Source organism: Bufo bufo, chromosome 4 (assembly GCF_905171765.1).
Source record: "Bufo bufo chromosome 4, aBufBuf1.1, whole genome shotgun sequence".
Lineage (NCBI taxonomy): Eukaryota > Metazoa > Chordata > Amphibia > Anura > Bufonidae > Bufo > Bufo bufo.
Genome location: NC_053392.1, coordinates 547,105,018 through 547,128,929, shown reverse-complemented (window position 1 = coordinate 547,128,929; position 23,912 = coordinate 547,105,018). Strand labels below are relative to the sequence as shown.

Here is a 23,912-nt window from a genome sequence, read left to right as displayed (position 1 = left end):
CGGCAAGTGTTCCGGATTTTTGGCCGGAGCAAAAAGCGCAGCATGCTGCGGTATTTTCTCCGGCCAACAAACGTTCCGTACCGGAACTGAAGACATCCTGATGCATCCTGAACGGATTACTCTCCATTCAGAATGCATTAGGATAATCCTGATCAGTATTCTTCCGGCATAGAGCCCCGACGACGGAACTCTATGCCGGAAGACAAGAACGCAGGTGTGAAAGAGCCCTTATGGGGACTATGCATCTAATTAGCGTCAGCCTTTAACCAGCTTTGTGTATTTTAGGCCCAGGTATAGGACCTTCTATTTATGTGTATTTACTTTAACTGGGACCTACTACCAATTTTACTCCCTTCTTCAGATTAGGACATGTATTATTTTTGAGCTATAGTCATGTTTTCATCATGATAACATGTTACATATCTGCCTGATACATCTCTACAAAGGACACATAACTGTACATATTACCCGTGTTTTTTTTCTTTTGTTACAAAATTTGGCATGTATTCTCTAGTTTTCTAGTAGTTGAGATGGTGCCTTGATCATTCTTCCATTTAGTGCTGCGCAGTGTGCTCTCTTTTTGTATTTAAAGTCTGCTTTATTTCCTTATTTTCAGCTTAGTGGGAGTGATGGTGCGGTACCCCAGACCTGGTGGTATCTGCAAAGTTTGGCTTGTTATGTAATGTTTGTATTGTTATGTGATGCTTGCACTGTACTCCAGCAGGTGAGGTATGGTTGACATCAGGAATGGGGCTAACCACCCCATTCCTCCCATCTAAGGGTGCATGACCATCTACTCCATAAGGCTTTGGGGACCAGAGATCCAGATATTCTTCAAAGCAAAAGCGTTTACAGTCAGCAGTGATTACCAACCACAGCTATAAAGAACATGCTGTAGGTGAGAGGAAACATGTTAAGATACCCATTGCCATAGTTCAGAACATGCAAAATCGATAAGCCTGCATTTGACAGTAAGACACCAACAGCCACAACTGTTAGCTTTCAGCTATTACCCAGAAGTTCAGGAAAGATACATCAGCAAGATAACATACCAGAGGCACCACTATCACCTACTTTGCCAGCCACCATACATCATCATCATCTGCGGGAGAGAAATTGCACTGTGTACAACTACTGCTGGATGTACTAAAATTCCTATTTTGCACTGATTCCTTAGACCACCTTTTCACTGCATCGATCCCCATCTCATCAGGGCCACTACCACTCCCATCCTCTGCATCAGCTACTCAGGGGCTTGCTGCAATGGCAAGGTTGCCCTTCCAATGCACAGAATGGTCAAGCACGTGCTCTTCGTTTATGTACATGCTAAGATCAGTACAGAGTAGATGATTTCACTATTCTTGTGATGTTTTTTGATTATCTGATTATTTAAATAGAAGCTCCGCTTCCTATTCATTATCTTGCACTTCGTCTCGGAAGTGCAGTGTAATACCTGTTCCATTCAAGTGATTCAAGTGATCTCCATAGGAGATGAGTCGTGTAATGACAAGGAAGCGGCGGTTGCATGCAGCGCCGCCTCCTCATCTCACAGCTGATCGGCGGGGGTCCTGGGTGTCAGACCTCCACCTATCAGATATTTATGACCTATCCTGATGATAGGTCATCAATATTAATAGCTGGACAACCACTTTAATCCCTATGGATTTAGAACCTCCTGTCGATCTAATGTGTAGGTGTCCCAATATTTTTACCCATATAGTGTATATGTCCAATTTTTGATACATTGTAATATGAATTAATTGACATACCACGTCCTATGATTGCTGTTGTTGGGACCCTTGAGTTGGAGCCGTTAAAGCTTTGCACCTAAAATGCATTCATGTACAGTATAAATAATAATAATGTTGCCCTTAAAAGCGTTGTCCCAGATTTGTTTTTTTAAAGAGGACCTTTCATCTGGCAAAACATTGTGAACTAAGTGTCATAATCTGTACAGCGGCGCCCGGGGATCTCACTTCACTTACTATTATCCCAGGGCGCCGCTCCGTTCTCCTGCTATGCCCTCATGTTAGGTCACTTGGTTATAGTAGACGGAGACTTAGTTATAGTAGGAGGAGACTGCCCTTGTTCTCCTGGGCGTCTTCTTTTCCCAGGCTGTAGCTCACAGCCTGGGAGTTTTCTTTCTCCCAGCATGCCCGCCACTGTTCCCAGAAACCCAGTAGTGAATTTTTTAAGTGAATTCTGTGTTATGTTTTTCTTGTATTTTACTCTTTAATTTCTAATTACTCTTATTTTTGCTCCTGTTGTGAATGTGATTGCTGCTGTTATGCCAAAATTTCACAACTGAGGGACAATAAAGGGATTTTCTTCTTCTTCTTATGGAGGTCCAACTGTACATTATCCGGAATCACTGGTTTCAATAGGTGACTTGTAATGTAACATGACAGGAATTCAAAAAGACAACTCACACAATAAAAAATAAGTTACATTTTATTTTTATAATGAATATATAACAATTACTCTCTATAGATAAATACGATAACATTTTCACCATTAAATATAATAAATTAAAACCATAAAAGTCAATACATGATCAAGTATGTCTTTGTGTTTCTCTTGAGAGTTCAGCATCGAGTATTTCTCCCCAGGATTCCACACTCAGCAGGCACATGGTTTGCGGTGGCAGTTTTTCATAGGAGTCAATATTACTAAACACACCGTCCTTCCATTTTTGCTTGATAATACATTTTTTGTAGTTTATTCTTACGGTTTCCTGTAATGATAAATCATAAATTCCAAGTTTACATCCAGAGACCAAAATCAAATGTAGATCTAAGGGCCAATTTACACGGTCGGTGTACAGGGCAATGATCAGGAACAAAGGATATACTACTACTATTGTTCGCCCACATACAGATTCATTATTTGTCTGCAGCACACCCCAGTTTACACAGGACAATGTGCTGCTGACGAATGATTTTTTATGCCGCAGAAAAGATCATCTGGTTTAGCAGGTGATTAGTGGCACATTTACACAAAGCAGTTCCTGACAATTAGCTTGATAATCTGCCCATGTAAATGGGTCCTAAGGCTGGATTTCCATGTAGTGGATGCAGGGCTCTAGTGTATCGTGCTTCTGAGTACAGTGTGGGAAATTCAGAGTGCTTCTGAGTAGAGTTGAGCGAACACCTGGATGTTCGGGTTCGACGAGTTCGGCCGAACTTTCGAAAAATGTTCGGGTTCGGGATCCGAACTCGACCCGAACTTCATCCCGAACCCGAACCCCATAGAAGTCAATGGGGACCCGAACTTTTGGGCACTAAAAAGGCTGTAAAACACACCCGGAAAGGGCTAGAGGGCTGCAAAAGGCAGCAAAATGTAGTTAAATCCCCTGCAAACAAATGTAGATAGGGAAATGATGAGTTAACATAAAATAAATAAAAATTAAACAATATTAATTGGAGTGAGGTCCCATAGCACAGAATCAGGCTTCAAGTCACCCACCAATGGAGAAGGTCACTTACTATTATTTTGACCACAGCACCCAGACAAAGGAGAGAGGTCCCACAGCAGAGAACCAGGCATCATATCACCCACCACAGGAGTAGGCCACCATTTAGTTACTTTGACCCCTACACCCAGACGGAGGAGAGAGGTTACACAGCAGAGAATCAGGCATTTAGATCACCCACCACAGGAGTAGGCCACCATTGAATCAGACCCCGGCAACCATGTCAGATGGCACAAGCATAAGCTTTATATCAATCAGCACAGGAGAAGGCGACTTTGACAGACTTTGACCCCTACACCCGGACGGAGGAGAGAGGTTTCAAAGCAGAGAATCAGGCATTTAGATCACCCACCACAGGAGTAGGCCCCAATTTAATGGGACCCCGGCAACCATGTCAGATGGCACAACCATCAGCTTCATATCAATCAGCACAGGAGAAGGCGACTTTGAAAGACTTTGACCCCTACACCCAGACGGAGGAGAGAGGTTTCACAGCAGAGAATCAGGCATTTAGATCACCCACCACAGGAGTAGGCCCCCATTGAATCAGACCCTGGCAACCATGTCAGATGGCACAACCATCAGCTTTATATCAATCAGCACAGGAGAAGGCGACTTTGAAAGACTTTGACCCCTACACCCAGATGGAGGAGAGAGGTTTCACAGCAGAGAATCAGGCATCATATCAACCACCACAGGAGAAGCCACCATTTAGTTACTTTGACCCCTGCACCCAGGAAGAGGAGAGAGGCACCACAGCACATATTCTGGCATCATAACAGCCACCACAGGAGAAGCCACCATTGAGTTACTTTGACCCCCGCACCCAGGAAGAGGAGAGAGGCACCACAGCACATATTCTGGCATCATATCAGCCACCACAGGAGAAGCCACCATTGAGTTACTTTGACCCCCGCACCCAGGAAGAGGAGAGAGGCACCACAGCACATATTCTGGCATCATATCAGCCACCACAGGAGAAGCCACCATTTAGTTACTTTGACCCCTTCACCCAAACAGAGGAGAGAGGTTCCACATCAGAGAATCAGGCATCATATCAACCACCACAGGAGTAGGCCACAATTTAGTTTATTTGACCCCTGCACCCAGGAAGAGGAGAGAGGCCCCACAGCACATATTCTGGCATCATATCAGCCACCACAGGAGTAGGCCACAATTTAATGGGACCCCGGCAACCATGTCAGATGGCACAACCATCAGCTTCATATCAATCAGCACAGGAGAAGGCGACTTTGAAAGACTTTGACCCCTACACCCAGACGGAGGAGAGAGGTTTCACAGCAGAGAATCAGGCATTTAGATCACCCACCACAGGAGTAGGCCCCCATTGAATCAGACCCTGGCAACCATGTCAGATGGCACAACCATCAGCTTTATATCAATCAGCACAGGAGAAGCCACCATTGAGTTACTTTGACCCCTGCACCCAGGAAGAGGAGAGAGGCCCCACAGCACATATTCTGGCATCATATCAGCCACCACAGGAGAAGCCACCATTGAGTTACTTTGACCCCCGCACCCAGGAAGAGGAGAGAGGCACCACAGCACATATTCTGGCATCATATCAGCCACCACAGGAGAAGCCACCATTTAGTTACTTTGACCCCTGCACCCAGGAAGAGGAGAGAGGCACCACAGCACATATTCTGGCATCATATCAGCCACCACAGGAGAAGCCACCATTTAGTTACTTTGACCCCTGCACCCAGGAAGAGGAGAGAGGCACCACAGCACATATTCTGGCATCATATCAGCCACCACAGGAGAAGCCACGATTGAGTTACTTTGACCCCTGCACCCAGGAAGAGGAGAGAGGCCCCACAGCACATATTCTGGCATCATACTAACCACCACAGGAGAAGCCACCATTGAGTTACTTTGACCCCTGCACCCAGGAAGAGGAGAGAGGCCCCACAGCACATATTCTGGCATCATATCAGCCACCACAGGAGAAGCCACCATTTAGTTACTTTGACCCCTGCACCCAGGAAGAGGAGAGAGGCACCACAGCACATATTCTGGCATCATATCAGCCACCACAGGAGAAGCCACCATTTAGTTACTTTGACCCCTGCACCCAGGAAGAGGAGAGAGGCACCACAGCACATATTCTGGCATCATATCAGCCACCACAGGAGAAGCCACCATTTAGTTACTTTGACCCCTGCACCCAGGAAGAGGAGAGAGGCACCACAGCACATATTCTGGCATCATATCAGCCACCACAGGAGAAGCCACGATTGAGTTACTTTGACCCCTGCACCCAGGAAGAGGAGAGAGGCCCCACAGCACATATTCTGGCATCATATCAGCCACCACAGGAGAAGTCACGATTGAGTTACTTTGACCCCTGCACACAGGAAGAGGAGAGAGGCCCCACAGCACATATTCTGGCATCATATCAGCCACCACAGGAGAAGCCACCATTGAGTTACTTTGACCCCCGCACCCAGGAAGAGGAGAGAGGCACCACAGCACATATTCTGGCATCATATCAGCCACCACAGGAGAAGCCACCATTTAGTTACTTTGACCCCTTCACCCAAACAGAGGAGAGAGGTTCCACATCAGAGAATCAGGCATCATATCAACCACCACAGGAGTAGGCCACAATTTAGTTTATTTGACCCCTGCACCCAGGAAGAGGAGAGAGGCCCCACAGCACATATTCTGGCATCATATCAGCCACCACAGGAGTAGGCCACAATTTAATGGGACCCTGGCAACCATGTCAGATGGCACAACCATCAGCTTCATATCAATCAGCACAGGAGAAGGCGACTTTGAAAGACTTTGACCCCTACACCCAGACGGAGGAGAGAGGTTTCACAGCAGAGAATCAGGCATTTAGATCACCCACCACAGGAGTAGGCCCCCATTGAATCAGACCCTGGCAACCATGTCAGATGGCACAACCATCAGCTTTATATCAATCAGCACAGGAGAAGCCACCATTGAGTTACTTTGACCCCTGCACCCAGGAAGAGGAGAGAGGCCCCACAGCACATATTCTGGCATCATATCAGCCACCACAGGAGAAGCCACCATTGAGTTACTTTGACCCCCGCACCCAGGAAGAGGAGAGAGGCACCACAGCACATATTCTGGCATCATATCAGCCACCACAGGAGAAGCCACCATTTAGTTACTTTGACCCCTGCACCCAGGAAGAGGAGAGAGGCACCACAGCACATATTCTGGCATCATATCAGCCACCACAGGAGAAGCCACCATTTAGTTACTTTGACCCCTGCACCCAGGAAGAGGAGAGAGGCACCACAGCACATATTCTGGCATCATATCAGCCACCACAGGAGAAGCCACGATTGAGTTACTTTGACCCCTGCACCCAGGAAGAGGAGAGAGGCCCCACAGCACATATTCTGGCATCATACTAACCACCACAGGAGAAGCCACCATTGAGTTACTTTGACCCCTGCACCCAGGAAGAGGAGAGAGGCCCCACAGCACATATTCTGGCATCATATCAGCCACCACAGGAGAAGCCACCATTTAGTTACTTTGACCCCTGCACCCAGGAAGAGGAGAGAGGCACCACAGCACATATTCTGGCATCATATCAGCCACCACAGGAGAAGCCACCATTTAGTTACTTTGACCCCTGCACCCAGGAAGAGGAGAGAGGCACCACAGCACATATTCTGGCATCATATCAGCCACCACAGGAGAAGCCACCATTTAGTTACTTTGACCCCTGCACCCAGGAAGAGGAGAGAGGCACCACAGCACATATTCTGGCATCATATCAGCCACCACAGGAGAAGCCACGATTGAGTTACTTTGACCCCTGCACCCAGGAAGAGGAGAGAGGCCCCACAGCACATATTCTGGCATCATATCAGCCACCACAGGAGAAGTCACGATTGAGTTACTTTGACCCCTGCACACAGGAAGAGGAGAGAGGCCCCACAGCACATATTCTGGCATCATATCAGCCACCACAGGAGAAGCCACCATTTAGTTACTTTGACCCCTTCACCCAAACAGAGGAGAGAGGTTCCACATCAGAGAATCAGGCATCATATCAACCACCACAGGAGTAGGCCACAATTTAGTTTATTTGACCCCTGCACCCAGGAAGAGGAGAGAGGCCCCACAGCACATATTCTGGCATCATATCACACACCACAGGAGAAGGCCTCTTTCAGTGATTTAGGCCTTTGGACCCAGACAGAGGAGAGAGGTCAGAGATTAGCTTCATATCCCCCAGCACAGCAGAAGACCGCTTTATTTGACTTAGGCCTCAGCACCCAGACAGAAGACAGAGGTAGCATGGCAGAGGTTATGGCTTCATGTCACCCGTTAGTTTAACCGGCCACTTTCATCTGGTTAGGCCCCGGCGCCCAGACAGAGAAGAGTTTCATTCAACTGTGGGTTTCATAAAATTTGTATCAAATAAAGAAGTGGCCCGTAGCACAACAAGACATGTTTTAGGCAGTTAATAAGGACTACTCTGCACAAGGGAGGGACAGGTCCTGTGGGATCCATGCCTGGTTCATCTTTGTGAAGGTCAGCTTGTCCACGTTGGCTGTGGACAGGCGGCTGCGCTTGTCAGTAATGACGCCCCCTGCCGTGCTGAATACGCGTTCAGATAAAACGCTGGCCGCCGGGCAGGAAAGCACCTCCAAGGCATAACATGCTAACTCTGGCCACGTGGACAATTTCGAAACCCAGTAGTTGAATGGGGCCGAACCATCCGTCAGGATGTGGAGGGGTGTGCAGACATACTGTTCAACCATGTTAGTGAAATGCTGCCTCCTGCTAACACGTTCCGTATCAGGTGTCGGTGCAGATAGCTGTGGCGTGGAGACAAAACTTTTCCACATTTCTGCCATGCTAACCCTGCCCTCAGATGAGCTGGCCGTGACACAGCTGCGTTGGCGACCTCTTGCCACTCCTCTGCCTTCACCTTCCACCTGTTCCCCTGTGACATGTGGGAATGCTCTCAAGAGCGCCTCTATCAGCGTGCGCTTGTACTCGCGCATCTTACGGTCGCGCTCCAGTTCAGGAATTAAAGTGGGCACATTGTCTTTATACCGGGGATCCAGCAGGGTGGCCACCCAGTAGTCTGCACACGTTAAAACGTGGGCAACTCTGCTGTCGTTGCGCAGGCATTGGAGCATATATTCGCTCATGTGGGCCAGGCTACCCATGGGTAAGGACAAGCTGTCCTCTGTGGGAGGCGTATCGTCATCGTCCACCGTATCCCCCCAGCCACGCACCAGTGATGGGCCTGGGCTGCCACCCCGCTGTGAACTTGCGTCATCCTCGTCCCCCTCCACCTCCTCCTCCTCATCCTCCTCGTCCTCCAGTACAGTGCCTTGGCTGGCGACTTGTGAACCTGTCCTCTGCTGCTTAAACAAACCTCCCTCTGAGCCACTTCGAACAGACTGGCCCGAAAGTGTTAGAAACGAGCCCTCATCCTCCTCCACCTGGGCCACCTCCTCTAACATCATTGCCCTAAGTGTTTTCTCAAGGAGACATAGAAGTGGTATTGTAACGCTGATAACAGTGTCATCGCCACTGGCCATGTTGGTGGAGTACTCGAAACAGCGCAGCAGGGCACACAGGTCTCGCATGGAGGCCCAATCATTGGTGGTGAAGTGGTGCTGTTCGGCAGTACGACTGACGCGAGCGTGCTGCAGCTGAAACTCCACTATGGCCTGCTGCTGCTCGCACAGTCTCTCCAGCATGTGCAAGGTGGAGTTCCACCGGGTGGGCACGTCGCATATGAGGCGGTGAGCGGGAAGGCCGAAGTTCCGCTGTAGCGCAGACAGGCGAGCAGCGGCAGGATGTGAACGGCGGAAGCGCGCACAGACGGCCCGCACTTTATGCAGCAGCTCTGACATGTTGGGGTAGTGGTGAATGAACCTCTGCACCACCAAGTTCAGCACATGCGCCAGGCAAGGGATGTGCGTCAAACCGGCTAGTCCCAGAGCTGCCACGAGATTTCGCCCATTATCGCATACCACCAGGCCTGGCTTGAGGCCAACCGGCAGAAACCACTCGTCGGTCTGTTGTTCGATACCCCGCCACAACTCCTGTGCGGTGTGGGGCCTGTCCCCCAAACATATGAGTTTCAGAATGGCCTGCTGACGTTTACCCCGGGCTGTGCTGAAGTTGGTGGTGAAGGTGTGTGGCTGACCGGATGAGCTGGTGGAAGCAGTGGAGGAGGAAGCCGAGTAGGAGGAGGAGGCTACAGGAGGCAGAGAATGATGCCCTGCGATCCTAGGGGGCGGAAGGACGTGCGCCAAGGAACTGTCCGCCGGGGGCCCAGCCGCCACTACATTCATCCAGTGTGCAGTTAGTGAGATATAGCGTCCCTGGCCGTGCTTACTGGTCCACGTATCTGTGGTTAGGTGGACCTTGCCACAAATGGCGTTGCGCAGTGCACACTTGATTTTATCGGACACTTGCATGTGCAGGGAAGGCACGGCTGTCTTGGAGAAGTAGTGGCGGCTGGGAACCACATACTGCGGGACAGCCATGGCCATCAGCTTTTTGAAGCTGTCTGTGTCCACCAGCCGGAATGACAGCATTTCAAAGGCCAGCAGTTTAGAAATGCTGGCGTTCAGGCCAAGGGCTCGAGGGTGACTCGGGGGGAATTTGCGCTTCCTCTCTAAGGTTTGAGATATTGAGAGCTGAACGCTGCTGTGTGATATAGTGGAGACGCTAGTTGACGGTGGCGGTGGTGGTGGTGTCGGTGGCACATCCTCTGTTTGCTGCTCGGCAGGTGGCAACATTCCTCTCGAGGCGGAAGCCGAGGCAGCAGCGGTAGAGGGAGCAGGGGGAGCCTCAGCGAGTGCCTGGTTTTTAAGGTGTGTACCCCACTGCAGTTCATGCTTTGCATGTAGATGCCTGGTCATGCAGGTTGTGCTGAGGTTCAGAACGTTAATGCCTCGCCTCAGGCTCTGATGGCAGAGCGTGCAAGTCACTCGGGTCTTGTCGGTAGGACATTGTTTAAAAAAGTGCCATGCCAGGGAACTCTTTGAAGCTGCCTTTGTGGGGCTGGGTCCCTGTTGGCGATGTCCAGTAGCAGGCGAACTCTGGGGGCGGCGGCTCGTCTGCTTTGGCCCCCTGCTCCCTCTTTGGCTTCGCTGTTGTCTCGGTCTCACCACTACCTCTTCCTCTGAACTGTGAAAGTCATCGCCACGACCTTCAGTCCATGTGGGGTCTAAGACCTCATTGTCCTCTGCATCGTCTTCCACCCAGTCTCCCTCCCTGACCTCCTCCTGTTCAGTCTGCACACTGCAAAAAGACGCGGCAGTGGGCACCTGTGTTTCGTCATCATCAGAGAGTCGGTGACTCTGCTGTGGTGGTATTCCCATGTCCTCTTCATCTGGAGACATAAGTGGTTGTGCGTCAGTGCATGGTATGTCTTCCTCCACTGGGGAAGGGCTAGGTGGACGCCCCTGGGAAACCCTGGAAGCAGAGTCTTCAAACAGAAGAAGAGACTGCTGCATAACTTGTGGCTCAGACCGTTTCCCTGATATGCTTGGGGGTGATGTGACAGACTGATGGGCTTGGTTTTCAGGTGCCACCTGTGCGCTTTCCGCAGAAGACTGGGTGGAAGACCATGTGGTGAACGTGCTGGAAGCACTGTCGGCCACCCAATCGATTAATGCCTGTACCTGCTCAGGCCTTACCATCCTAAGAGCGGCATTGTGCCCCACGAGATATTGCGGTACATTCAGCCGGCTAGTTGAGGGAGTTCGTTCCCTACTGTGTGCGCCTGGGGCCGAACGGCCACGTCCTCTACCAGCAACAGAGGCTCCACGGACACCACCACGACCGCGTCCTCGTCCCTTAATAGTATTTTTCTTCATTGTTGCGATTCAACTCGCACCACAATGAAATATATTATTTTTTATAAGCAAAATCCCCTCACTGGAATACTTTCAGTCTTTTGACTGTATGGATTACAGATGGAATGACTGTTATATGTGAGTACCGCTTTCTTTGACAGATTCTAGTATGGGTACATATATGTTTTCCCAACCCCAGCACATTAGTTTGCTAATTCCAGATGTATGAAACGCAGGCCTAACTGTATCTAGTATATTGAACGCCAGATAAACTAACTTGGCCTTTTTTAAATAAAAAAAAAAATCCCTCACTGGAATACTTTCAGTCTTTTGACTGTATGGATTACAGATGGAATGACTGTTATATGTGAGTACCGCTTTCTTTGACAGATTCTAGTATGGGTACATATATGTTTTCCCAACCCCAGCAAATTAGTTTGCTAATTCCAGATGTATGAAACGCAGGCCTAACTGTATCTAGTATATTGAACGCCAGATAAACTAACTTGGCCTTTTTTAAATAAAAAAAATTCCCTCACTGGAATACTTTCAGTCTTTTGACTGTATGGATTACAGATGGAATGACTGTTATATGTGAGTACCGCTTTCTTTGACAGATTCTAGTATGGGTACATATATGTTTTCCCAACCCCAGCAAATTAGTTTGCTAATTCCAGATGTATGAAACGCAGGCCTAACTGTATCTAGTATATTGAACGCCAGATAAACTAACTTGGCCTTTTTTAAATAAAAAAAATTCCCTCACTGGAATACTTTCAGTCTTTTGACTGTATGGATTACAGATGGAATGACTGTTATATGTGAGTACCGCTTTCTTTGACAGATTCTAGTATGGGTACATATATGTTTTCCCAACCCCAGCACATTAGTTTGCTAATTCCAGATGTATGAAACGCAGGCCTAACTGTATCTAGTATATTGAACGCCAGATAAACTAACTTGGCCTTTTTTAAATAAAAAAAATTCCCTCACTGGAATACTTTCAGTCTTTTGACTGTATGGATTACAGATGGAATGACTGTTATATGTGAGTACCGCTTTCTTTGACAGATTCTAGTATGGGTACATATATGTTTTCCCAACCCCAGCACATTAGTTTGCTAATTCCAGATGTATGAAACGCAGGCCTAACTGTATCTAGTATATTGAACGCCAGATAAACTAACTTGGCCTTTTTTAAATAAAAAAAAAATTCCCTCACTGGAATACTTTCAGTCTTTTGACTGTATGGATTACAGATGGAATGACTGTTATATGTGAGTACCGCTTTCTTTGACAGATTCTAGTATGGGTACATATATGTTTTCCCAACCCCAGCACATTAGTTTGCTAATTCCAGATGTATGAAACGCAGGCCTAACTGTATCTAGTATATTGAACGCCAGATAAACTAACTTGGCCTTTTTTAAATAAAAAAAAAATTCCCTCACTGGAATACTTTCAGTCTTTTGACTGTATGGATTACAGATGGAATGACTGTTATATGTGAGTACCGCTTTCTTTGACAGATTCTAGTATGGGTACATATATGTTTTCCCAACCCCAGCACATTAGTTTGCTAATTCCAGATGTATGAAACGCAGGCCTAACTGTATCTAGTATATTGAACGCCAGATAAACTAACTTGGCCTTTTTTAAATAAAAAAAATTCCCTCACTGGAATACTTTCAGTCTTTTGACTGTATGGATTACAGATGGAATGACTGTTATATGTGAGTACCGCTTTCTTTGACAGATTCTAGTATGGGTACATATATGTTTTCCCAACCCCAGCACATTAGTTTGCTAATTCCAGATGTATGAAACGCAGGCCTAACTGTATCTAGTATATTGAACGCCAGATAAACTAACTTGGCCTTTTTTAAATAAAAAAAATTCCCTCACTGGAATACTTTCAGTCTTTTGACTGTATGGATTACAGATGGAATGACTGTTATATGTGAGTACCGCTTTCTTTGACAGATTCTAGTATGGGTACATATATGTTTTCCCAACCCCAGCACATTAGTTTGCTAATTCCAGATGTATGAAACGCAGGCCTAACTGTATCTAGTATATTGAACGCCAGATAAACTAACTTGGCCTTTTTTAAATAAAAAAAAAATTCCCTCACTGGAATACTTTCAGTCTTTTGACTGTATGGATTACAGATGGAATGACTGTTATATGTGAGTACCGCTTTCTTTGACAGATTCTAGTATGGGTACATATATGTTTTCCCAACCCCAGCAAATTAGTTTGCTAATTCCAGATGTATGAAACGCAGGCCTAACTGTATCTAGTATATTGAACGCCAGATAAACTAACTTGGCCTTTTTTAAATAAAAAAAATTCCCTCACTGGAATACTTTCAGTCTTTTGACTGTATGGATTACAGATGGAATGACTGTTATATGTGAGTACCGCTTTCTTTGACAGATTCTAGTATGGGTACATATATGTTTTCCCAACCCCAGCAAATTAGTTTGCTAATTCCAGATGTATGAAACGCAGGCCTAACTGTATCTAGTATATTGAACGCCAGATAAACTAACTTGGCCTTTTTTAAATAAAAAAAATTCCCTCACTGGAATACTTTCAGTCTTTTGACTGTATGGATTACAGATGGAATGACTGTTATATGTGAGTACCGCTTTCTTTGACAGATTCTAGTATGGGTACATATATGTTTTCCCAACCCCAGCACATTAGTTTGCTAATTCCAGATGTATGAAACGCAGGCCTAACTGTATCTAGTATATTGAACGCCAGATAAACTAACTTGGCCTTTTTTAAATAAAAAAAATTCCCTCACTGGAATACTTTCAGTCTTTTGACTGTATGGATTACAGATGGAATGACTGTTATATGTGAGTACCGCTTTCTTTGACAGATTCTAGTATGGGTACATATATGTTTTCCCAACCCCAGCAAATTAGTTTGCTAATTCCAGATGTATGAAACGCAGGCCTAACTGTATCTAGTATATTGAACGCCAGATAAACTAACTTGGCCTTTTTTAAATAAAAAAAATTCCCTCACTGGAATACTTTCAGTCTTTTGACTGTATGGATTACAGATGGAATGACTGTTATATGTGAGTACCGCTTTCTTTGACAGATTCTAGTATGGGTACATATATGTTTTCCCAACCCCAGCAAATTAGTTTGCTAATTCCAGATGTATGAAACGCAGGCCTAACTGTATCTAGTATATTGAACGCCAGATAAACTAACTTGGCCTTTTTTAAATAAAAAAAATTCCCTCACTGGAATACTTTCAGTCTTTTGACTGTATGGATTACAGATGGAATGACTGTTATATGTGAGTACCGCTTTCTTTGACAGATTCTAGTATGGGTACATATACTGTATGTTTTCCCAACCCCAGCACATTAGTTTGCTAATTCCAGATGTATGAAACGCAGGCCTAACTGTATCTAGTATATTGAACGCCAGATAAACTAACTTGGCCTTTTTTAAATAAAAAAAATTCCCTCACTGGAATACTTTCAGTCTTTTGACTGTATGGATTACAGATGGAATGACTGTTATATGTGAGTACCGCTTTCTTTGACAGATTCTAGTATGGGTACATATATGTTTTCCCAACCCCAGCAAATTAGTTTGCTAATTCCAGATGTATGAAACGCAGGCCTAACTGTATCTAGTATATTGAACGCCAGATAAACTAACTTGGCCTTTTTTAAATAAAAAAAATTCCCTCACTGGAATACTTTCAGTCTTTTGACTGTATGGATTACAGATGGAATGACTGTTATATGTGAGTACCGCTTTCTTTGACAGATTCTAGTATGGGTACATATACTGTATGTTTTCCCAACCCCAGCACATTAGTTTGCTAATTCCAGATGTATGAAACGCAGGCCTAACTGTATCTAGTATATTGAACGCCAGATAAACTAACTTGGCCTTTTTTAAATAAAAAAAATTCCCTCACTGGAATACTTTCAGTCTTTTGACTGTATGGATTACAGATGGAATGACTGTTATATGTGAGTACCGCTTTCTTTGACAGATTCTAGTATGGGTACATATATGTTTTCCCAACCCCAGCACATTAGTTTGCTAATTCCAGATGTATGAAACGCAGGCCTAACTGTATCTAGTATATTGAACGCCAGATAAACTAACTTGGCCTTTTTTAAATAAATAAAAATTCCCTCACTGGAATACTTTCAGTCTTTTGACTGTATGGATTACAGATGGAATGACTGTTATATGTGAGTACCGCTTTCTTTGACAGATTCTAGTATGGGTACATATATGTTTTCCCAACCCCAGCACATTAGTTTGCTAATTCCAGATGTATGAAACGCAGGCCTAACTGTATCTAGTATATTGAACGCCAGATAAACTAACTTGGCCTTTTTTAAATAAAAAAAATTCCCTCACTGGAATACTTTCAGTCTTTTGACTGTATGGATTACAGATGGAATGACTGTTATATGTGAGTACCGCTTTCTTTGACAGATTCTAGTATGGGTACATATATGTTTTCCCAACCCCAGCACATTAGTTTGCTAATTCCAGATGTATGAAACGCAGGCCTAACTGTATCTAGTATATTGAACGCCAGATAAACTAACTTGGCCTTTTTTAAATAAAAAAAAAATTCCCTCACTGGAATACTTTCAGTCTTTTGACTGTATGGATTACAGATGGAATGACTGTTATATGTGAGTACCGCTTTCTTTGACAGATTCTAGTATGGGTACATATATGTTTTCCCAACCCCAGCACATTAGTTTGCTAATTCCAGATGTATGAAACGCAGGCCTAACTGTATCTAGTATATTGAATGCCAGATAAACTAACTTGGCCTTTTTTAAATAAAAAAAAAAATTCCCTCACTGGAATACTTTCAGTCTTTTGACTGTATGGATTACAGATGGAATGACTGTTATATGTGAGTACCGCTTTCTTTGACAGATTCTAGTATGGGTACATATATGTTTTCCCAACCCCAGCACATTAGTTTGCTAATTCCAGATGTATGAAACGCAGGCCTAACTGTATCTAGTATATTGAACGCCAGATAAACTGGGAAGGGGTTTGTTCAAGGGGGATGACTTTTAGATCTAGGGGGTTGCTTTCGTGTGCTAGTGTGAAGTGGCGTGAGACACTGTGTGTAGTGATTTTTCTTTTTATGTTTGATCGGTGTTCATTCATTCGTTCTCTCAGGGTTTGTGTCGTGCGGCCAACGTAGAAAATGTTGCAGGGGCATTGAAGTAAGTAGATGATATTTTTACTGGCACAGGTCATTTGGTGTAGGAGTGGGATTTTGCCAATGGGGTGTGGGATGTCTATCTCTCTGTTTACTGTTTTGATCATCCGGCAGCATTTGCATTTTTTTGCACCGCATTTAGAGGATCCTTTAAATTCTGGTATTTGTTTGTTAATTGTCGTCTGTGTCGTTGTCTTGAAGGTATTTTTGTTTGGGCATGAAGGGGCTAGGATGTTTTTGAGGGTTTTTTTTTACTTGCAAATAAAGACCTTTGAAGAGAAGCACCCGTGTTGTTTGGCTGCCTTCATCCGTTATAACTCTAGAAGCGATCCAGGCTGGGGGGGTACTCGGTTTACAGGTGTATTATGCTTATCCTGGTAAACCGCCCCCCCCGTGAAGTGAGTAAACTTACTTATGATACCACAATATTATAATATATATGTCGGTATTTTAAACAAAAAAACCTTTTATCCATTGCTCTATCCTACTGTACCACATCTATTGTGTACGACGCTGCAGAACACGGCCTCTTAGGCAATAGAGGCTGTATGCAGTGATCCCACTTTTACGTACAATCTTTTTTTTATTTTTTATCCTTTTATTCTCTCAGCAGATTTTATACGTGTATACTTTTCACTCGCTCTTTGTATGCAGATTTTGTTTTATTTCGCTTGTTTTAAAAAAATTTTTTTTACATACATGTATGTACAACTTTTTTCCTGTACAATTTTTTCCTACACAATTGATATCCCTCTACATATTAATATAACATAACCCCAACAACAAGCTATCACACACTCCAGCAGCCCAACACTAATCCTCTATTGGCGCTCACAAGGGTTTATATAAATAAGAGGCGAGATTTGGAGGGTATCCCCACCCACCAGTCCCCCTTTTTTTGGCTCACTACCTCATGGCTGTGATTGGCCAGTGCAGCATGTGACCCAGCCTCTATATAAGCTTGGGTCACGTAGCGCTGCACGTCACTCTGCTGATTCAAGCATAGGGAGAGGTTGCAGCTGCGACGTTAGGGCGAGATTAGGCAGATTAACTCCTCCAAAAGACTTCATTCTGTGATCGATCTGCAGCTGTGGATCATTGAAGTGCTAATATTGACTTGCTCACTTTTTTGAGGCTGCCCAGAGCGTTTTTAGATCACTTTTTTTCTGGGGTGATCGGCGGCCATTTTGTGACTTGTGGTGCGCCAGCACAAGCTATCACCAAGTGTATTTAACCATCAATAGTGTGGTTATTTTGTGCTATATCCTACATCAGCTGCAGGCTGAGCCTGTGTCACCGAAGTGCATTTAACCATCAACAGTCTGGTTATTTTTTGGCCATATACTACATCAGCTGCAGGCTGAGCCCGTGTCACCGAAGTGCATTTAACCATCAACAGTCTGATTATTTTTTGGCCATATACTACATCTGGTGCAGGCTGAGCCTGTGTCACCCAAGTGCATTTAACCATCAACAGTGTGGTTATTTTTTGGCCATATACTACATCAGGGGCAAGTTGAGCCTGTCACCCAGCGCCTAAAAAATAGACCTGACATTTCTATTCAACCAAATCTGTACTGTTTTAGCTGGTCAAGTTATTTGTAGTGACACACTTTTTGTTCTGGGTTGAAAAACTATTCCCAAATTTGCCATTCTCAAAATAACTAGTTTCTGGTATTTGAGGCCTACTTAAAATCTATCCCAAAAAGGATATCTTACATTGAAGGTACTGATAGTGTCATTCAGAAAAACCTAAGACACACGCTAGCGTGCAGATAGAAGTCTGATTCTGTGATTAAACCTATACCTGTCACACAGCGCAAAAAAAAACCAGGCCTCACATCTCTATTCAACCAAATCTGTACTGTTTTAGCTGGTCAAGTTATTTGTAGTGACCGTAAAAGCACTTTTTATTTTCTGGATTGAAAAACTATTCCCAAATTTGTCATTCTCAAAATAACTAGTTTCTGGTATTTGAGGCCTACTTGAAATCTATCCCAAAAAGGATATCTTACATTGAAGGTACTGATAGTGTCATTCAGAAAAACCTAAGACACACGCTAGCGTGCAGATAGAAGTCTGATTCTGTGATTAAACCTATACCTGTCACACAGCGCAAAAAAAAACAGGCCTCACATCTCTATTCAACCAAATCTGTACTGTTTTAGCTGGTCAAGTTATTTGTAGTGACTGTAAAAGCACTTTTTATTTTCTGGATTGAAAAACTATTCCCAAATTTGCCATTCTCAAAATAACTAGTTTCTGGTATTTGAGGCCTACTTGAAATCTATCCCAAAAAGGATATCTTACATTGAAGGTACTGATAGTGTCATTCAGAAAAACCTAAGACACACGCTAGCGTGCAGATAGAAGTCTGATTCTGTGATTAAACCTATACCTGTCACACAGCGCAAAAAAAAACAGGCCTCACATCTCTATTCAACCAAATCTGTACTGTTTTAGCTGGTCAAGTTATTCGTAGTGACCGTAAAAGCACACTTTTTGTTCTGGGTTGAAAAACTATTCCCAAATTTGCCATTCTCAAAATAACTAGTTTCTGGTATTTGAGGCCTACTTGAAATCTATCCCAAAAAGGATATCTTACATTGAAGGTACTGATAGTGTCATTCAGAAAAACCTAAGACACACGCTAGCGTGCAGATAGAAGTCTGATTCTGTGATTAAACCTATACCTGTCACACAGCGCAAAAAAAAACAGGCCTCACATCTCTATTCAACCAAATCTGTACTGTTTTAGCTGGTCAAGTTATTTGTAGTGACCGTAAAAGCACTTTTTATTTTCTGGATTGAAAAACTATTCCCAAATTTGCCATTCTCAAAATAACTAGTTTCTGGTATTTGAGGCCTACTTGAAATCTATCCCAAAAAGGATATCTTACATTGAAGGTACTGATAGTGTCATTCTGAAAAACCTAAGACACACGCTAGCGTCCAGATAGAAGTCTGATTCTGTGATTAAACCTATACCTGTCAAGCAGCGCAAAAAAAAACCAGGCCTCACATCTCTATTCAACCAAATCTGTACTGTTTTAGCTGGTCAAGTTATTTGTAGTGACCGTAAAAGCACACTTTTTGTTCTGGGTTGAAAAACTATTCCCAAATTTGCCATTCTCAAAATAACTAGTTTCTGGTATTTGAGGCCTACTTGAAATCTATCCCAAAAAGGATATCTTACATTGAAGGTACTGATAGTGTCATTCAGAAAAACCTAAGACACACGCTACCGTGCAGATAGAAGTCTGATTCTGTGATTAAACCTATACCTGTCACACAGCGCAAAAAAAAACAGGCCTCACATTTCTATTCAACCAAATCTGTACTGTTTTAGCTGGTCAAGTTATTTGTAGTGACCGTAAAAGCACACTTTTTGTTCTGGGTTGAAAAACTATTCCCAAATTTGCCATTCTCAAAATTGTGGTGAACGGGAACAATGAGGAAAACATCTAATAAGGGACGCGGACATGGTCGTGGTGGTGTTAGTGGACCCTCTGGTGCTGGGAGAGGACGTGGCCGTTCTGCCACAGCCACACGTCCTAGTGTACCAACTACCTCAGGTCCCAGTACCTGCCAGAATTTACAGGGATATTTGGTGGGGCCCAATGCCGTTCTAAGGATGGTAAGGCCTGAGCAGGTACAGGCATTAGTCAATTGGGTGGCCGACAGTGCATCCAGCACGTTCACATTATCTCCCACCTAGTCTTCTGCAGAAAGCGCACAGATGGCGCATGAAAACCAAGCCCATCAGTCTGTCACATCACCCCCATGCATATCAGGGAAACTGTCTGAGCCTCAAGTTATGCAGCAGTCTCTTATGCTGTTTGAAGACTCTGCTGCCAGGTTTTCCCAAGGGCATCCACCTAGCCCTTCACCAGGGGTGGAAGAGATAGAATGCACTAACGCACAACCACTTATGTTTCCTGATGATGAGGACATGGGAATACCACCTCAGCACGTCTCTGATGATGACGAAACACAGGTGCCAACTGCTGCGTCTTTCTGCAGTGTGCAGACTGAACAGGAGGTCAGGGGTCAAGACTGGGTGGAAGACGATGCAAGGGACGATGAGGTCCTAGACCCCACATGGAATAAAGGTCGTGCCACTGACTTTCAGAGTTCGGAGGAAGAGGCAGTGGTGAGACCGAGCCAACAGCGTAGCAAAAGAGGGAGCAGTGGGCAAAATCAGAACACCCGCCGCCAAGAGACTCCGCCTGCTACTGACCGCCGCCATCTGGGACCGAGAACCCCAAAGGCAGCTTCAAGGAGTTCCCTGGCATGGCACTTCTTCAAACAATGTGCTGACGACAAGACCCGAGTGGTTTGCACGCTGTGCCATCAGAGCCTGAAGCGAGGCATTAACGTTCTGAACCTTAGCACAACCTGCATGACCAGGCACCTGCATGCAAAGCATGAACTGCAGTGGAGTAAACACCTTAAAAACAAGGAAGTCACTCAGGCTCCCCCTGCTGCCTCTTCTGCTGCTGCCGCCTCGGCCTCTTCTGCTGCTGCCGCCGCCTCGGCCTCTTCTGCTGCTGCTGCCGCCGCCTCGGCCTCTTCCTCTGCCTCTGGAGGAACGTTGGCACCTGCCGCCCAGCAAACATGGGATGTACCACCAACACCACCACCTGCGTCACCAAGCATCTCAACCATGTCACACGGCAGCGTTCAGCTCTCCATCTCACAAACATTTGAGAGAAAGCGTAAATTCCCACCTAGCCACCCTCGATCCCTGGCCCTGAATGCCAGCATTTCTAAACTACTGGCCTATGAAATGCTGTCATTTAGGCTGGTGGACACACACAGCTTCAAACAGCTCATGTCACTTGCTGTCCCACAGTATGTTGTTCCCAGCCGCCACTACTTCTCCAAGAGAGCCGTGCCTTCCCTGCACAAACAAGTGTCCGATAAAATCAAGTGTGCACTGCGCAACGCCATCTGTGGCAAGGTCCACCTAACCACAGATACGTGGACCAGTAAGCACGGCCAGGGACGCTATATCTCCCTAACTGCACACTGGGTAAATGTAGTGGCGGCTGGGCCCCAGGCGGAGAGCTGTTTGGCGCACGTCCTTCCGCCGCCAAGGATCGCAGGGCAACATTCTTTGCCTCCTGTCGCCTCCTCCTCCTACTCAGCTTCCTCCTCCTCTTCTTCCACCTGCTCATCCAGTCAGCCACACACCTTCACCACAGCACGGGGTAAACGTCAGCAGGCCATTCTGAAACTCATATGTTTGGGGGACAGGCCCCACACCGCAGAGGAGTTGTGGCGGGGTATAGAACAACAGACCGACGAGTGGTTGCTGCCGGTGAGCCTCAAGCCCGGCCTGGTGGTGTGCGATAATGGGCGAAATCTCGTTGCAGCTCTGGGACTAGCCGGTTTGACGCACATCCCTTGCCTGGCGCATGTGCTGAATTTGGTGGTGCAGAAGTTCATTCGCAACTACCCCGACATGTCAGAGCTGCTGCATAAAGTGCGGGCCGTCTGTTCGCGCTTCCGGCGTTCACACCCTGCCGCTGCTCGCCTGTCTGCGCTACAGCATAACTTCGGCCTTCCCGCTCACCGCCGCATATGCGACGTACCCACCAGGTGGAACTCCACCTTGCATATGCTGGACAGACTGTGCGAGCAGCAGCAGGCCATAGTGGAGTTTCAGCTGCAGCACGCACGGGTCAGTCGCACTGTGGATCAGACACACTTCACCACCAATGACTGGGCCTCCATGCGAGACCTGTGTGCCCTGTTGCGCTGTTTCGAGTACTCCACCAACATGGCCAGTGGCGATGACGCCGTTATCAGCGTTACAATACCACTTCTATGTCTCCTTGAGAAAACACTTAGGGCGATGATGGAAGAGGAGGTGACCCAGGAGGAAGAGGAGGAAGAGGGGTCATTTTTAGCACTTTCAGGCCAGTCTCTTTGAAGTGACTCAGAGGGAGGTTTTTTGCAACACCAGAGGCCAGGTACAAATGTGGCCAGACAGGGCCCACTACTGGAGGACGAGGATGAGGAGGAGGTGGAGGATGAAGCATGTTCACAGCGGGGTGGCACCCAAAGCAGCTCGGGCCCATCACTGGTGCGTGGCTGGGGGGAAACACAGGACGATGACGATACGCCTCCCACAGAGGACAGCTTGTCCTTACCTCTGGGCAGCCTGGCACACATGAGCGACTACATGCTGCAGTGCCTGCGCAACGACAGCAGAGTTGCCCACATTTTAACGTGTGCGGACTACTGGGTTGCCACCCTGCTGGATCCCCGGTACAAAGACAATGTGCCCACCTTACTTCCTACACTGGAGCGTGATAGGAAGATGCGCGAGTACAAGCGCACGTTGGTAGACGCGCTACTGAGAGCATTCCCAAATGTCACAGGGGAACCAGTGGAAGCCCAAGGCGAAGGCAGAGGAGGAGCAAGAGGTCGCCAACGCAGCTGTGTCACGCCCAGCTCCTCTGAGGGCAGGGTTAGCATGGCAGAGATGTGGAAAAGTTTTGTCAACACGCCACAGCTAAGTGCACCACCACCTGATACGGAACGTGTTAGCAGGAGGCAACATTTCACTAACATGGTGGAACAGTACCTGTGCACACCCCTCCACGTACTGACTGATGGTTCGGCCCCATTCAACTTCTGGGTCTCCAAATTGTCCACGTGGCCAGAGCTAGCCTTTTATGCCTTGGAGGTGCTGGCCTGCCCGGCGGCCAGCGTTTTGTCTGAACGTGTATTCAGCACGGCAGGGGGCGTCATTACAGACAAACGCAGCCGCCTGTCTACAGCCAATGTGGACAAGCTGACGTTCATAAAAATGAACCAGGCATGGATCCCACAGGACCTGTCCATCCCTTGTGCAGATTAGATATTAACTACCTCCCCTTAACAATATATTATTCTACTCCAGGGCACTATCTCATTCAATACTATTTTTAATTTCATTTTACCATTATATTGCGGGGCAACCCAAAGTTGAATGAACCTCTCCTCTGTCTTGGTGCCGGGGCCTAAATGTGTGACAGTGGCCTGTTCCAGTGGTGGGTGACGTGTAGCCTGATTCTCTGCTATGACATGAAGACTTATTCTGTGCTGACATGAAGCCAGATTCTCTGCTATGCGACCTCTCTCCTCTGCCTGGGTGCCTGGGCCTAAATATGTGACAGTGGCCTGTTCCAGTGGTGGGTGACGTGAAGCCTGATTCTCTGCTATGACATGAAGACTTATTCTGTGCTGACATGAAGCCAGATTCTCTGTTACGCGACCTCTCTCCTCTGCCTGGGTGCCTGGGCCTAAATATGTGACAGTGGCCTGTTCCAGTGGTGGGTGACGTGAAGCCTGAT

The 23,912-nt window shown here is 46.1% G+C and overlaps 1 protein-coding gene across 1 annotated transcript in view; it reads right to left on the bottom strand.

Annotated features, from left to right (window-relative positions):
* Positions 1-2,554: 2,554 nt before the first annotated feature.
* Positions 2,555-23,912, bottom strand: part of FBXO48 (F-box protein 48) — a 33,114-nt gene continuing 11,756 nt past the window's right edge. The window contains exon 2 of the mRNA XM_040430179.1: positions 2,555-2,734. Coding sequence (XP_040286113.1) covers positions 2,555-2,734 — 180 coding nt within the window. The remainder of the gene's footprint in view (positions 2,735-23,912) is intronic.